At 47.6% G+C, this 16,273-nt stretch overlaps 1 protein-coding gene across 1 annotated transcript; it reads right to left on the bottom strand.

The window, feature by feature from the left end:
• Positions 1–6,427: 6,427 nt before the first annotated feature.
• LOC123588377 (glutathione S-transferase theta-2B-like) lies at positions 6,428–13,836 on the bottom strand. The gene is given in 6 exon segments (XM_045459258.1): positions 6,428–6,702; positions 7,007–7,180; positions 7,270–7,430; positions 8,704–8,729; positions 8,805–8,908; positions 13,822–13,836. Coding segments are annotated over 6 exon segments (690 nt in total). The 3' UTR covers positions 6,428–6,492.
• Positions 13,837–16,273: the final 2,437 nt, after the last annotated feature.

Genomic DNA, 16,273 nt, shown 5'->3' with positions numbered 1-16,273 from the left:
ACCATGAGATCATGACCTGAGCCGAAGTCGGACGCTTAACCGACTGAGCCACCCAGGCGCCCCTGCTTTCAGTGATTAAAGACGCTGTGTTCTTTCCTTCTTGAGACACCGCTAAGATGCTAGTGAAACCATTCACCAAGGGTTAACCAAGAGTTAACAAGGCAGGTAGTACAGCTCAAATCTTTCCCCCAAATCTGCTTCTCTGCCACCTTGTTTCGGTAAGATAATATTCATGCTCGATGCCATGATAGCCAACTGTGAATTCTGTTGTTTTGCAGGAGATCAAGTTTTCATAAAGAAACCTGGGGCGCCTGGGTGGCGCAGTCGGTTAAGCGTCCGACTTCAGCCAGGTCACGATCTTGCGGTCCGTGAGTTCGAGCCCCGCGTCGGGCTCTGGGCTGATGGCTCAGAGCCTGGAGCCTGTTTCCGATTCTGTGCCTCCCTCTCTCTCTGCCCCTCCCCTGTTCATGCTCTATCTCTCTCTGTCCCAAAAATAAATAAACGTTGAAAAAAAAAAAAAAAAATTAAAAAAAGAAACCAGCCAGGGTGGGTGGCTCAGTGGGTTAAGTGTCCGACTTTGGCTCAGGTCATGATATTGTGGTTCATGAGTTCCAGCCCCTCATCAGGCTCTGTGCTGACAGCTCAGAGCCTGGAGCCTGCTTCGGATTGTCTCCCTCTCTCTCTGCCCCTCCCCCACTTGCACTCTCTCAAAAATAAACATTAAAAAAAAAAAAAAAAAAAAGCCAGCCAGAACCCAGAACCACTGACTCTCTCTTTGAGCACAACAAAATGAGATTGGCCCTCCCATATTTACCAACTTTCTTTGGCTGAGGAGTCATGTGACTCCTCTCCACTTTCCCCAGACCTTCTTCTGATGGCCTTTAAAAATCCCTGACTCAGGATCACTTGGGTGGTTCAGTCAGTTAAGCATCCCACTCTGGGTTTTGGCTCAGGTCATGATCTCACTTTTCCTGAGATCTCACCATTCCTGAGATCGAGCCCAAAGTTGGGTTCTGCTCTGCGCTGACAGCGTGGAGCCTGCTTGAGATACTCTCTCTCCCTCTCTCTCTGCCCCTCCCCCACTCACATTTCTCTCTCTCTCTCTCTCAATAAATAAATAAATACACCTTTTTAAAAAAATCCCTGGGGCATCTGGGTTCCTCAGTCGGTTAAGCATCTGACTCTTGATTTGGGCTCTGGTCATGATCTCATGGTTTGTGAGATTGAGCCCAGTATTGGGATCTGTGCTGACAGTGCAGAGCTTGCTTGAGATTCTCTCTCCCTCTCTCTCTCTCTGCAACCCTCTCAAAATAAATAAATAAACTGTGAAAAACTTTTTTTGTTTGAAAATGGCCTGTGATAGCAGAATCGAATCTATAACTACAGAGGACGAACTATTGGGTGCCAGAGGGAAGACAGGGTGAGGGCATTGGGAAAATAGCTGAAGGGGAGTGGAGGTACAGGCTTCCAGTTATGGAATGAATAAGTCAAGGGGATGAAAGGTACAGCACATACAGTCAATGATATTGTAAGAGCATCGTATAGTGAAGGATGGCAGCTACATTTGTGAGCACAGCATAAAGTACAGAGTTGTCAAATCACTATGCTGTACATCTGAAAATGGTGTAACTGTGTGTCCACTAAAAAGTATTTTTTAATAAATAAATGATTTTTAAAAATCATTCCATTTCCAGAAAAAAAAAAAAAAAAAAAAAAAGACGCACGATACCCTTACCCAGCAATGCCATTTGTGGGAGTGTCCCACAGTTGTATTCAGCAGTGACCCACGAGGGCAGTGGCAGTAATAGTCACAGATTACTGCTCCATTAGCAGGAACTGGGTGGCCCTGTTCCCGTCCACAGGTGCAGTGGCCACCATGCACCGTAGTAAAGCGCACTTTACTCAGTGACTCAGTGAGTTCATACATGCAATGTGCTCAGAGCTGGGCGTGGCTCATCAGAAGCATATTATACAGGGGCACTGTGGTGGTTCAGTTGGTTGAGCGTCCGACTTTGGCTCAGGTCATGATCTCATGGTCCATGATGAGTTCAAGCCCTGCATCAGGCTCTCAGCTGTCAGCGCAGAGCCCGCTTCGGATTCTCTGTCCCTCTCTTTCTCTGCCCCTTCCACACTTGCATTTGATCTGTATCTCCCTCTCTCAAAAATAAGCATTAAAAAAAAACTTAAGAAAAAAGAAGCATACTATATAACTCAGCTGCCCCAGTTCTTAAAAAAAAAAGTTCTCTAATGAAATGACCATGTATCAAAATACTTCTCAATAACTAGTGTCTCTCTGACACCAGTGCCTCCTGGTCCATCACACCAACCTTTTCACCAGTTACCACTTCACTGCTATTTTCTTATTCAAATACAACTACAAATCTCTCCAAAGATGCAGGATGCCACAAAATAATGGCAGCAGATGCCTTTGATCCACGGTCAGGTCTGCAGACTTGTTTAGAAACCTGTATGACAGTGATTTCACTATTTGAAGCCCTTAGGGCAGGATTCATCGAACGGAATATACAATGAAACTGTCAAAATTCAGTCACAGTTGGTCTGAAACCTATTTGGTGTTAGACGCATTGAAGCAAGCCCAGGCAGAGCTCACAGCTCATCAGGAAAAAAATTCTCCATGCTAACAACCTCATTGGTATCTCAATTTGGGGACTTAATGCTGATGCTACACAACTGTGTGATTTTACGCAGCTGGAGTGTCTGTATTCCAGGTGTGTATTTGACTGACCTCTCCCTGTGTCTTGTTGTATCTGTAACTGGAAGCAAGGCCCAGATACCAAAACAACGTGGCCTGAGACCTTATGATGCTGGACAACTTATTGCAGGTTATGATCATATGGGTCTTCACTTTTTTTAAACAGACTGAGCCTCCCAAGCACCTCAAAAAAGATTTTATTTCTAAGTAATCTCTACACTCAATGTGGAGCTCAGACGTACAACCCTGAGATCAAGAATCACATGCTCTACTGACTGAGCCAGCCAGGCACCCCAATAATCTATACTTTGAACCCAAAGATACAGGGTGGTGAAAAGTACGTTTTAAGAATCAGTACAGATGTGAATTTTTTCTCATGCAACCTCACTGAAACCATATAATGGGGTACGTTTTTCTTTGAGCAAGTCTATACGATCGATCATTTTCTAGAAAGTATCTCTGTCTGTACTAATGTAAAAATAAATGAATAGGGATGCCTGGATGGCTCAGTCTGTTAAGTGTACGAATCTTGATTTTGGCTCAGGTCATGATCTCATAGCGGGTGGGTTTGAGACCTACATCGGGCTCTGTGCTGACTGTGCAGAGCCTGCTTGGGATTCTCTCTTCCTCTCTCTCTGTCCCTCCCCCCGCTCCCTCTCTTTTAAAAATGAATAAATAAACATTAAATATTTTATCTATCTATCATCTATCTATTTAAATTACCATACTGGCAAGGCTTGGGATCTCCCTACTATGGACTAGATATTTGAATTCCCTTCTCCAAATTTATATGATGCAATCCTACCCCCCAAGGTGATGGTATGAGTCCCTTGTGAATGAGATTACTGACCTTATAAAAGAGATTCCAGGGAACTCTTTAGTCCCTTCTACCACATGAGGACATGGAGAGAAGACAGCCATTTATGAACCAGGAAGCAGGCTCTCATCAAATACTGTATCTACGGGCATCTTGATATTGTGCTTCCCAAACTCCAGAAGTGTTGAGAAATAAATGTTTGTCACTTAAGTCACACTGCCCAAGGTTCACAGGGAGGAGGCATGAAGTGGTGGTTATGTTCTGACATGACTGACTTCCCTCTGGGTAAGGAAGGCTGCCAGGCACAGATGGAAAAGATCCCCAAAGGTGGGGGTGAGGAGGGGGACTTTAGGAGGAGGAGGAGAGGGACCTTGGGAGGATCAGGGCCTCGGAGAAGTACTGCTGAGTCCGGCTTGGAGGAGATGCCATTCCACCTGGTGAAGATGTGATGGGGCAGCTGGCCTGGGACACCAGGTGCAGGTAGCGTGCCAGGTTCATGGTGGGGCAGGACACTGTGACTAGCATGGAGGTCTGAGGGCAAGCAAGACCGGGGCCAATGAGAGGCCACCTCATTCCCACTGGGGATTCACCAGGAGGGCAGCTGGAGGCTGACCCTTTCACCACCTGGCAGAACACACCAAAATCAGGGTGTAGGAAACCGACAAATCAAAACTGAAAAATAGCCACAAGCCCCAGGATTAGGAGACAGTTCCAGAGAATAAAGAAGAAGTGCCAAACCATCAGCTTTCTTGGGTACTGATCTGGGCCAGGAGACTCATGGCTGAATTTTGAACATCCTGGAGCAGGCAGCCAACAAAACAGTCCCGCAACCCCCACCAGAACTCTACTCATATATGCTATTTTGTATTTCCAGGATCCCCTGAGGAGTCTGGAAGAGGGACTGATGGTTGGACACATGGTGAATTTGAAGACAGAAGTCTCCCACCTGGCCCGGGGCTTTGTTTCAAGCCACCCTTCCATCACTGTCAGGGATCTCATCACCGTTAGTTGGGGGTGGTGACACCTGGGGTTGAGCCCATTGCTTCTTACCCAGTATTCTAGATGTTAGTATGGTCCTGGGTCAATGTCTTCTTATCTTCTGTTTGGTTGAACTCCCTCCCAAAAAGCACACCTTGCTTTTGTTAGGTAGCTCAGGAGAGGTGCACAGCTGGCATTTTCTATCTTCCCACAAGAGTGCTATTTTGGTTGGGTATAAAATCTTATGTGGAGAAACCCATTTTCCTCAGAATCGTTTTTCTCTTCTAGCACTCCTGTTCAAATAAATGAAGACATTTTGATGCCCAGGCAGAAATGGCCACAGGGATGGATGCAATTGACCACCAGCTTCTCCAAGAACAGAGGTTTTTAGATCATGCCCTACACCATGGGGTATTAGACACAGGATTAAGCCCTGCCCTTAAAACACTGATACCATGAACTGAGTAGGAGGCTAGAGGAGGTCAAAGGTTCCGGACACCATCAACATCCCCACACCAACAGGTCTTTGCTCTGGGGGCAGTGATTCTCCCATAACTGCAGTTGAACTCAGTTTGCAGTTTTCCAGCACAACACTCTTAGGACCATTGTTTTCATTCACCCTGAGAGATACCAGAAGCCTCTTCCATCAGTCCCTTTTCCAAGGTCTGATCTCAGTCCTATGGGGCCATCTTTGGGGTTCTGGAGGCAGCAACACCCTCCTCAGAGACCTAAGTTCTACTTCTCCTTCAGCACCTGGATTTTAATACTTCCAATTTCCTCCCTTGGTCCCCCAGCCCTAGGGTTATTGGCTGTCTCTGGGATAATCTGGGTTTTCTTTGCCAGTGGAGTTCTATCATGCCTGGTGACCAATTCTTTCTATTACATTCTCTCTGCTAAAATTACTGATGTGGGCTTGGTCATACAAATAAACCCAGCTGATATACACGGTAGCTTATGCAACAATCTATAACCCCATAGTTTGCTGTTATGCTCAAACTGCTGGAAGACAGGAGTGCTAGTTGTCTTTTAAGTTTCCCAGACTTCAAAAATCATTACCATATCCCATGAAACACCATCTATATCCCTTAGTAGTTTTCAATTCTCATTGATTTCTTAATATTTTGTTGTCCTGGTACCAATGCTATATTGACTTGTTATCTGTGAGGTTACTTTGGTTAACTGTGATGAGGGTTATTGGAACATACTTTTATTCCATACATATAATACAACAGTGTAATAAAACCAATAAGTCTAGGGCCTGGGTGGCTCAGTTGGTTAAGCATCCAACTCTTGGTCTCAGCTCAGATCTTGATCTCAAGGTCATGAGTTCAAGTCCCAAGTTGGGCTCCACACTGGGCACAGAACCTACTTAAAAAATAAATAAAAATTAAAAAAAAAAAAAAAAAAAACAATAGTTCTTGGTTCTTTATTCAAGTTGGAGTCTTCATTATTTAAAAAAAAAATTTTTTTTTAATCTTTATTTTTGAGAGAGAGACAGAGTGTGAGTAGGGGAGGAGCAGAGAGAGAGAGAGACACAGAATCCGAAGCAGGCTCCAGGCTCTGAGCTGTCAGCAAAGAGCCCGACACAGGGCCCAAACCCATGAACCATGAGATCATGACCTGAGCCGAAGTCGGACGCTCAACCGACTGAGCCACCCAGGTGCCCCAAGGAGTCTTCATTATTTTTAAAAGACCAATGACATTTGCTGATTTTTAGTTGATTTGTTTTTCTTCATGTTATTGAATTTTCAGAGCTTTTCACATATGGTAGATTTTAGTCTTCTATTGATTATTGTATCTGCTGCACTGAGAAGAAGCACTACCAAGGACATAAGGTACCCTGCCTGTGCAGAGCTCCTCCTGGGGTCAGAAACAAGACACTGAGGCAAGATGGAAAAGATGAAAAAGGACAAGTAAGAAACTAAGAATGAATCTTTATTGCTAATCTCCTGGCCTCCAACCATCAGTCCCTATTCCAGATTCCTCAGGGGATCCTAGAAATATAAAATAGCATATAGGGGGAGAGTTCTGGTGGAGGCTGCGGGACTGTTTTGTTAGCCGTCTGCTCTACGATGTTCAAGATGGGGCCATGGGTCTCCTGGCACAGATCAGTACCCAGGAAAGCCTCTACTCAGTCACGCCATGCTGCCAGTTTCAGCTGTCCCTCAGATAGGTCACAGCCAAGAGCCACAGGCTGTGGGGACAAGGATGGGAAAGTTAAAGTGATACTGAGGCCTCAATGTCAGGCCCCTTCCCCAAACCCCATGTAAGGCCCAGGGCAGTGTGGCCAACATTAGGGCCCAAGAGCACCAGCATGAAATACACACAGGAGGGGAGCAGGAGGTCAGGGCTCCATCACTAGTTCAAAGAGAAACTTGCTCTGTGATTCTGGGCAAATTCTTAGCTTTCTGTAGGCCTCAGTGTTTCTGTCTGTGTAATGGGCATGGTGATAGGAGGAATGCTGCCCACAGATGATCCTCCTCTGGCCAAGCTGGTACCTGCACCAGCTCCTCCAGCACCATGAGGTCAGCCAGCGTCACCTGCTGGCTGTTGAGGAAGGCCCAGCCCCCCAGGAACTTGTCCTCCAGCCACTGCAGTGCCCGGTCCGTGGCGGCCCTGTTGCACTCCACCTTCTCCTCAGTCACATGGACCCCAATGAGTGGTGCCAACACCTAATGGGGGCAAAGGGTGGGCTCAGGCTGTGGTCCCTGCCTCCTCCTGGGTCCCTGACAGTCAACAATCCCCAGATGGCTCTCCTCACCTGGGTCCACAAGGGCACGCCAAAGGTATCACGGATGCAGTCAGCATGCCAGCCCAGGTACTTGTGGGCATGAAAACGGGCCCAAAGTTCAGATGGGTACCAGTGGTGTGCCGTCTGGTACTTAAAGCTTAAGTAAATCAAGATGGCGGTGCTTGGGGCGCCTGGGTGGCGCAGTCGGTTAAGCGTCCGACTTCAGCCAGGTCACGATCTCGCGGTCCGTGAGTTCGAGCCCCGCGTCGGGCTCTGGGCTGATGGCTCAGAGCCTGGAGCCTGTTTCCGATTCTGTGTCTCCCTCTCTCTCTGCCCCTCCCCCGTTCATGCTCTGTCTCTCTCTGTCCCAAAAATAAATAAACGTTGAAAAAAAAAAAAAAAAAAAAAAAGATGGCGGTGCTGGAGATAAGGGCAAGAGCAGCAACTGTGATGACCCCGGTTCGTGGCCTTTACCTCAGCTGCTCCCATCCCTCAGTGGGGTTCTGGGGCTTCTCTGTACTTGCTGGCCTCCAATCCTACCTGCAGCTCCCTGGGCATTGCCTCCTCTCTCTCCCCTGACTCTACCCTCCAGATTTCCCTGGTTCCTTTGCTATCTCAAGCAAGGAATCTTGGCCAAACCTGCTGCTTTGAGCATCAAGAGCCTTCTCTCTGTGATATCACAGCAGCGGCTCTCTGAGCTAGAGACTTGTCATCACATTTGTGCATGAGGAAACAAAGGTTCAGAATAGTGACTTGTGCAAGGCCTCACAGCTCAGAAAAGACTCTCTGGGCCTCTGAAATCTTGTATCAAGTCTAAGTGCATGGGTCAGAGGCCAAGAGGGGAAACATGTCCTCAGATCTGCCATGGGTCCCTTCTGACAGGGTCCTCTGGCCATCACTCCTGCAGCCACCTGACTTCTTGTCCTCTATCTGCCTGGTGGCTGGCCCTCACCATGGGTCATGCCCTCAAGTCCTGGCAGACCCTGGAGGGTAGCCTGAGGAGTCAGAAGAGGCCCTTTTGGCTTCCATTTGTCGAACCTGCTCTCTGTGCAACACTGGATAAAAGTTCCCATGTTCTCTTTTAAATTTTTTTAATGTTTATTCATTTTTGAGAGAGGGAGAGAGAGACAGTGAGCATGAGCAGGGGAGGGGCAGAAAGAGAGGGAGACAGGATCTGGAGCGGGCTGCGTGCTGACAACACCGGAGCCAGACGCATGGCTTGAACTCACGAACCGTGAGGTCGTGACCTGAGCCAAAGTCAGACGCTTAACCAACTGAGCCACCCGGGTGCCCCCACATGTTCTCTTCTAGTAACCCTCAGTCTGGGGGAGGAGAGGCTCTGCGGTCCAGAAGGGAGGAGGAAGGCAAAAGAGGTACAGAGGCATGTTGTATCAGCCCACCCTACCCCCCCAGTCATCCTGATCACCTCCCTCCCCAGCTGTCAGCTCTCACCACACCCCTCACCTTCACCCCCACCTGCCCCCTGTGGTCTGAGAGGGCACACAGTGGGAGAGCCAGAGGCCAGGTGGGCTGGGGGCTTAGGAGGAAGGAGGGAAGATGAGCACCTTTCAGTCAAGACGAAGTCACCATCCTTGAGGGTGGATACCTTCTGCAGGATGTTACACTGGGAGAACTCCCCGCTCACGAGGTGCCCAGTAGAGGAATAGCCCTTCGGAGCAAGAACCACACCCGCTGTGCCCTCCCTCTCCCTTCCCCAGCCAGAACCCCAGGGGCCAGGCTGGGCTAAGAAACAGCTGGGTCTGTGGGGAGGGCTGTGTGGGGCCATGGCAGGGCCATGGCTGGGCCTTGGGACCAGGAATGAGGATGGCCTCCTTGCCCTGCCACCTCCCAGGGTGGCTGAGGGGTTTCGGCGGGTGCAGTCAGGTGCTCCAGATGGATGAAGAGGAGTTATTTGGCCAGAACTAGGGTGGGGAGGGGGAAGGGAGGCAAAGAGGGGAGGCTCAGCAACTCTTACCTCTAAATTCTCACATTGTGGCCATGTCCCCAGGGTCTTTAGGGTTTTATGACTTTAAACACAGGCTTTCAAGGCAGGAACTCTGAAAATCCAGTTCAGTAGTTTCTTCCCATCACACAACGTGGAAATAACATTTTCCTCCTTTTCAGAGGGGAAAGCCAAGGTTCAGAGGGCCTGTGACCTGTCCAAGGCCACACAGCAGAGGGCAGTCTCTGGTGGGAGACACAGATGAGAACAAAGGCAAAAGAAATGTAGATAAAATGAAATTTGCTTACAACTTGCAGCCCTTTGATAAATACCAGAGACGGAGACAGTGTGACTTTCCTCAAAGAATTCACAACTGCCTTAATGTTAATGTTTTGCCAGAGGCAAAAAGCAACATTAGCTTGACAATAGCCAGACCTCCAGGATCCTGTAATTCTTCTGTAACACACAGAAATCCCTTTAAAGACTTCCTTTGTCTCTACCTGCCTCTCCCCCACCCAATTCCTAAATACCTAATCAGTTGCACCTCATGATCCCAGGGCAACTTTCTCCCTCTAGTCTTGTCTCCTGTCTCCATGCTATAATAAAAGGATCTTTTTGCACCCGAAACGTCTCAAGAATTCTTTCTTGACTGTTCCCTCACTGGCCTAAAATTATTTTTGGCGCCTAACGTGGGGCTATTCCTCTTGTCTGGACTCTGAGCCTTGGTGCAAACTTGGTGAGTTATTCCCTCTTCTTTTATTTCAGAGGCTTTTCAAGAATGTGGTCTTAGTGGAACACTTTCATGTCGATTTCTCAGGCTACAATTTTCTAGCCCGTAGCTATGTTACAGAGAGGAACAAAAGCCTGCCTTTTGGCTGGAAGTTAGTACCTTGATCAGAATGGTAATAAGACGCAGAAACTTAGTGCTCTCTCTGTATTCTTATTCTTACACAGAGTTGCCTTTCTTGGGCACGGGACAGCCACCTAAGTCACTGGGACAGCTGCCAATTGTAAGACTCCCATGTAAGGTTTCCTCTTCATTGGTCCAATTGTGATCCCCTCCACATCTCTGGTCTAGCTCTTCTACCTGAGAGACCTCCACTCAGAGCCAGCTAAAACCAAAACCTGATTGAATTAAAACCCAACTGGGACCGTTTCCTAGGGAAATTGGCTATAAAGACTACATGTGTTGAAATGTCCCTTAGACCACGATGGATTTCCATCTTTACTATTGTTCATCAATGTCCTCTACTGACTACTTAAATCGTAACGTTAGGTATTTCCCCTCCTGCAAATTCTTAGCATTTCCACGGGTTAAAACAGCAGGGTCTCTTGCTCCCTCTACCGGCACCTATTGTGTCTGGGAAAAACAATAAGGAAGCAAAGGGATGTCGACATCCCTTCAGGAAAAAAGTCAGTACTCAATATGGCTCTTTGAGGGATGCCTCTTGTCGCTTTGAACACTAGAAACCCTTGATATGATCCTGAGTGGGATGCCACCCAGGAGTCAGGGGGGTATGGTAATGGACTTTTCCACTTTTATAGGACCATGGGATCTTCCTCTTCAGTCCCTAAGGACTCCCTGTTGGGGCATCTCTTAACCCATTGGAACCAATTTGGATTGCAAGATTTAAAGAAGAAAAGACTCATCTTCTGTAATAATGCATGGGCTCATTACTCCCTAAGAGACGAGGAAAAATGGTCCATTAATGCAACAATAAACTTAAATACTATACGCCAACTAGATATCTTCTGCAGGAAACAAGGCAAATGGACCAAAGTGCCCTATGTCTGGGCCTTCATGACCTTAAATCAAGATCGTGACATAAGGGCTTCTTACAGAATGTGTTTAGCCACCAAGCAGGTTAATAAACCCCCTCTGGACATATTGGATGATGATTGTCTAAATAGGTCCCCTCCTTGTAACAAACCTGGGCTACCCGAGGAATCATCATCCAGTTCAGACAAAGGGGACATTGACTCTGTTACTATCCCTCCTATAAGCCCCAAGACTCTTCTGCCCCCAAACCAGCTGGGCATGCCAGGAGTGGAACCCCCATCTTCCAGGAGCTCCTCCAAAATCTGGACTATATCCCCCTTGGGAGGTTGCTAATGAAGAAGTGGGCACAATTAGAGTCCCTGTCCCATTCTCCATGGCAGACCTGGCTCAGATAAAACAATTAGGATGATATTCTGAAAACCCTTGTCAATTTATTGAGCGTTTTCAACAGTTATCTATTACGTTTGATTTGACCTGTCGAGATATCCATGTTATATTAACTCGTTCTTGTACCCATGAGGAAAAGAACCTTATCTGGGCAGGGACTCAAGAATTTGCTGATGAACTAGCAGCCAGAGATAGAGATTGTTACACGGTAGGGGGCGCTGCTGTCCCAAATACTGAACCACATTGGAATTATGCAGGCAGGCAAAGGGAAAGAGGAAACCATAAGATCGCTTGTTTAATAGAAGGAATGAAAAAAGATTCTAAACCTGGAAGCTTTGTTAAAATTCAGAAAGTTCCTCAAGGAGCTGATGAAAATCTGATATGCCCCGATTCGAGAGACCCCCCGAAAACAAACCACCAGAGTCCAGAGTCAAAGCCAAGCAGCAAGGGTCGTTTATTGCAGGTTCGAACCCGGTCCTCCGCGCACTCGTTGCCAGTGACGCCAAGAGGCCCCGAGCGAGGATCTTACAGCTTCTTTTATAGACAGGCACAAACAAGTTAGGGATTTTTTTGTGGTTACAGAGCTGTTATTGGTTGACATTTAAATTTGAACACTCAGCAGAACTTGATTGGTTCCCGCCTTTTTTTCAAACCACTCAGCAGAACTTGATTGGTTCCTGCCTTTAGGTCAGATCACAACCGGGCATGCCCTGGCTGGCTCCGGGAACGGCGGGGGGGGGGTCTTTTCTTTGCAGTTGTGAGTACACCTGGTAATTTTTCTCTTAGCCTCCTTCTCCCCTCTCTTTGGCGCTTTAAGAGCCAATCTTGGATCTTATGTGTTTGACTCAAATGTTTCGGTAATGACGGGTTGGTATTGGGTCCCAAGGACCATCAGTTGGATCGTGTTAACTCGGTATTTGATAAAGGCAACTAGTTTATTAATAATATAAGGCCCAAAGGTGAGGAGGAGAAGGAGGAGTATAAGGGGCCCAGCTAAAGTAGAAAGCAGGGTAGCTAGCCATGGGGACTGATTGAACCAAGACTCAAACCAGCCTTGTTGTTGTTCTCGTTCACGCCTCCGTTTGGCCAGGCCTTCTCTAACTTTAGTCATGGACTCTCGGACTACTCCGGTGTGGTCAGCATAAAAACATTCTTCTCTTAAGGCTGCACATAAACCTCCCTGTTGGAGGAAGACTAGATCCAGCCCCCTTCGGTTCTGTAGGACTACTTCAGAAAGGGAGGTCAGAGATTTTTCGAGGTGTGAGATTGAGTCCTCAAGTCTGGCTATATCCTCATCAATGGCTGCCCTTAGGCTATTGAACTCCCGGTGCTGGATGACTAGTGATGAGATCCCTGTTCCTGCCCCTATGGTACCGAGGCCAAATAAGGTGGCCAAGGTTATGGCCTTAAAGGGTTCCCGTTTTGTTCTTATTGACTCTCTTGCTTCCGTCCCTTCTGTCCACAGATCATATACAACATTTTCTCGGTGGTAAATAACCTTTGGAAATACTAATACCATGATACAATATTCAGGTGATGAATTACAAACATCTCTGCTAACACATGGGGTGAGCCCTGTCTTAGAACAAATCCACCAACTGTCAGGAGCTGGAATTATCCATTTAGATTCATCTTTAGAGTAATTAGTCGGGGCACAGAGTTGGATATGGCTAGAGGGGACCTTTCCTATACAAGTCCCATTGCCAGTGACCGCTTGCAGTGTGAGGCCGGGGCCCTTTCGATTCCACTTGCAAGCTGCTGGCGACTCTTCTCCTGACTGTGAAAAAGGGGCAGCTAGACCTATGGCTTCGTAGAAGGGGGGTTTTATATCATAACAGCCAGCAGGCCCTTGTTGCCTCAGGGTCCGATCGGTTTAAGGCCTCATACACTGCTGTTAGCAATTTCCATAGGGAGTCTATGCCTTCTGGGTTCTGATTTTCTTGGACAGCTAGTGTTTTTACTCCTGGGGTAAGGACGGGGTTCCTGCTGGAGGGAGTAGTGGGGATCTGCCTGGGGATAGGCTCGTCTTTTTTTTTTTTTTTTTTTTTCCTAATGCCTGATTTGGCCCCACTGGTTGTACAAGAGGGGAGACTTTTAATTTTATTTGAATGGCAGTCCCAAAGAGGGGACGTTGATATAAGTAGAGTCCCCAAGTGAGTCCTAAGACCCATCGCCTGTCTTTTTTCCCTTCCTCTGTAAATCTTTTTTTTTTTTTAATTTTTTAATGTTTATTTATTTTTGAGACAGAGACAGACAGAGCATGAACAGGGGAGGGTCAGAGAGAGAAGGAGGCACAGAATCTGAAACAGGCTCCAGGCTCTGAGCTGTCAGCACAGAGCCCGACGCGGAGCTCGAACTCACAGACCGCGAGATCATGACCTGAGCTGAAGTCGGCTGCTTAACCAACTGAGCCACCCAGGCGCCCCCTTCCTCTGTAAATCTTACACGAATAAGGTTACAGTTTTCATCATACCTGGTGCGGGTACATGGTCGGACATAGGACATTTCAATAAATTGGGGTTTTACTTCCCACTTCCATTCCCCATCACTGGAGGTGACGCAACTCCAGGCTGCGCATTAGAGGGTTTCAAACCCTCCACATGTGCGCCTCATCGCCCCCGTCCTAAATCCCGGACATGCATAAAATCCATTTCTACTTATTGATACCCTCCTTTGCAATTGCCTCCATTTACCTCCTTCCATTTCTTCTAATGGACTAACTTTTTCTAAATTAAAATATAAATCTGGCCACCAGGTATTTAATGGGGCAGTTCCTAGGGTTTTGTTGTAGATTTCATGAGTCTCTAAGTTAGTAATTTCCCATGTCAAATTATAGGGGGTGTGGGGGTTTGGACTTACAGACAGAATTTGCAGAACAATCAAGAGGAAGGCAAGTACCATAGTTATGGCTCAGTCCGTTGGCGGCGTAGGGTCAATTTTAAAGGATTGTCCTTAGTCCGATCAACAGTCCAGGTTGTCTTTGAAGGTCCGATGAGGTCTGAGAACGGGTCCACTGGTTTGGTGTGGGCGAAATGGATCCAGGTGGCGATTCCGTCTACTTTGATGGCAGTAGGCGTTGTCAGGATGACCTGGAAGGGTCCTTTCCACCTGGGCTCCAGAGTTCCCTGCCGATGATGTTTGACGAGGACCCAATCCCTGGCCAGAATTGATGTGGAGTAGGCGGGGGTCCAGTCTCATAGAGTTCCTTTAATTTGGGTCATACATCTTCATGGACCCTCTGCAAGGCTTGTAGGGAGAACAAGAATTCAAGACTATTATCGTTCTCAACTTTGACAAGGTTATCTTTTAGGTTAGGGATGATGGGGGGTGGTCTACCATGTATTATTTCATAGGGTGTGAGTCCCAGTTTGTATGGGGAATTACGCACCCTGAACCGAGCGTAGGGGAGAAGGACCACCCAATTAGCGCGAGTCTCCATGGTCAATTTGGTTAGGGTCTCCTTTAATGTTCTGTTCATTCTCTCTACCTGTCCTGAGCTTTGGGGTCGGTATGCACAATGTAATTTCCAATCAGCCCCAAGTATGGAAGCCAGTCCCTGACTTACCTTAGAGACGAATGCAGGTCCATTGTCTGACCCTATCATTACTTGAAAACCATACCTGGGCGGGATTTCCTCCAGGATCTTTTTGGCTACAATCTGCACCGTTTCATTCTTGGTTGGAAAGGCTTCAGTCCATCCTGAAAAGGTATCTACAAAAACTAGCAAATACTTATATCCGTATTTTCCTGGTTTTACCTCAGTGAAATCTACTTCCCAATAGGTCCCCGGTCTGCTCCCTCTTTGTCTTACCCCTGTTGTCTGAGGATTGCTACTCGCATTGTTGAGTTGGCACACTGTACATTTAGTGACTACTTGATCGACTTTATCAGAGACATTTCTGATTTTTAGTCCAGTCTGTCTCAGTAAGTCCAACATTCGCCGGGAACCTAAGTGGGTGCTGCGATGGATCCGCTCTAGGACTTGCCATCCTAGTTTATCTGGGAGTGTAATTCTGCTTTTGGAGTCTCTCCACCAGCCATCTTTGATTCGGGTCATAGGAAGTTTACTCATCCATTGAATGTCGCTTTCTGAATACTCAGGGCTGGGGGGCAATTCCCGGGGTCCGGGGTCTGGCAGCTGTAGGGTCAGCAATTGCGCTGGGGGCCGAGCTATGTTTTTTTTTTTTGTTTTTTTTTTTTTTGCAGTCTGATCGGCCAAATTGTTGCCCCAGGAAACTGGGTCGGTTGTCTTCTGGTGTCCTGGGCAATGCACAATCGCTAGCTTTTTGGGTTCCCATAAGGCTGCTAGCAGGGCTAGAATCTCTTCTTTATTTTTGATGTCTTTCCCTTCAGCTGTGAGGAGCCCCTGTTCTCTGTATATCGCCCCATGCACATGAGCGGTGGCGAAGGCCTATCGGCTATCAGTGTACACGGTTAGCTTGCGGTCTCTTCCTAATTTTAGGGCCTGGGTTAAGGCTATAAGTTCAGCCTTCTGGGCCGAGGTTCCGGGGGGTAGGGCTTCTGCCCAAACCACCTCGGTTTCTCAGTCACTGTGGGTCCCCCCGGTTGGAAATGAATTTGGGCCCCCATTTTGGTAAGCAAATCCCTCCCCAACAGGGGGCAGGGGCTGTCGGGAATGACCAGGAAGGAGTGGGTTACCTTCCCAGTTCCCAAGTCCACAGTCCTCTGAGTTGTCCAGGGGTACTTCTTTATTCCGGTGGCCCCTTGTACCCAGGATGATTTTTCAGATACTTTTCCATGGGGCTTGACCAGAACTGAGTGCTGTGCCCCGGTATCAACCAGGAACTGGACCGGGGTCCCCTCCACTTGCAATGTTACCCTAGGTTCGGGGAGGGGATCCGAACCTCGTCCTCCCTATTCCGTATCTTGGGTAAACAGTATGAGGGCTATTTTAGGCTGCCATT

The sequence above is a fragment of the Leopardus geoffroyi genome, chromosome D3, assembly GCF_018350155.1.
Source record: "Leopardus geoffroyi isolate Oge1 chromosome D3, O.geoffroyi_Oge1_pat1.0, whole genome shotgun sequence".
NCBI lineage: Eukaryota > Metazoa > Chordata > Mammalia > Carnivora > Felidae > Leopardus > Leopardus geoffroyi.
The sequence above is the reverse complement of the archived record's forward strand: the minus strand, read 5'-3'. Positions and strand labels throughout refer to the sequence as shown.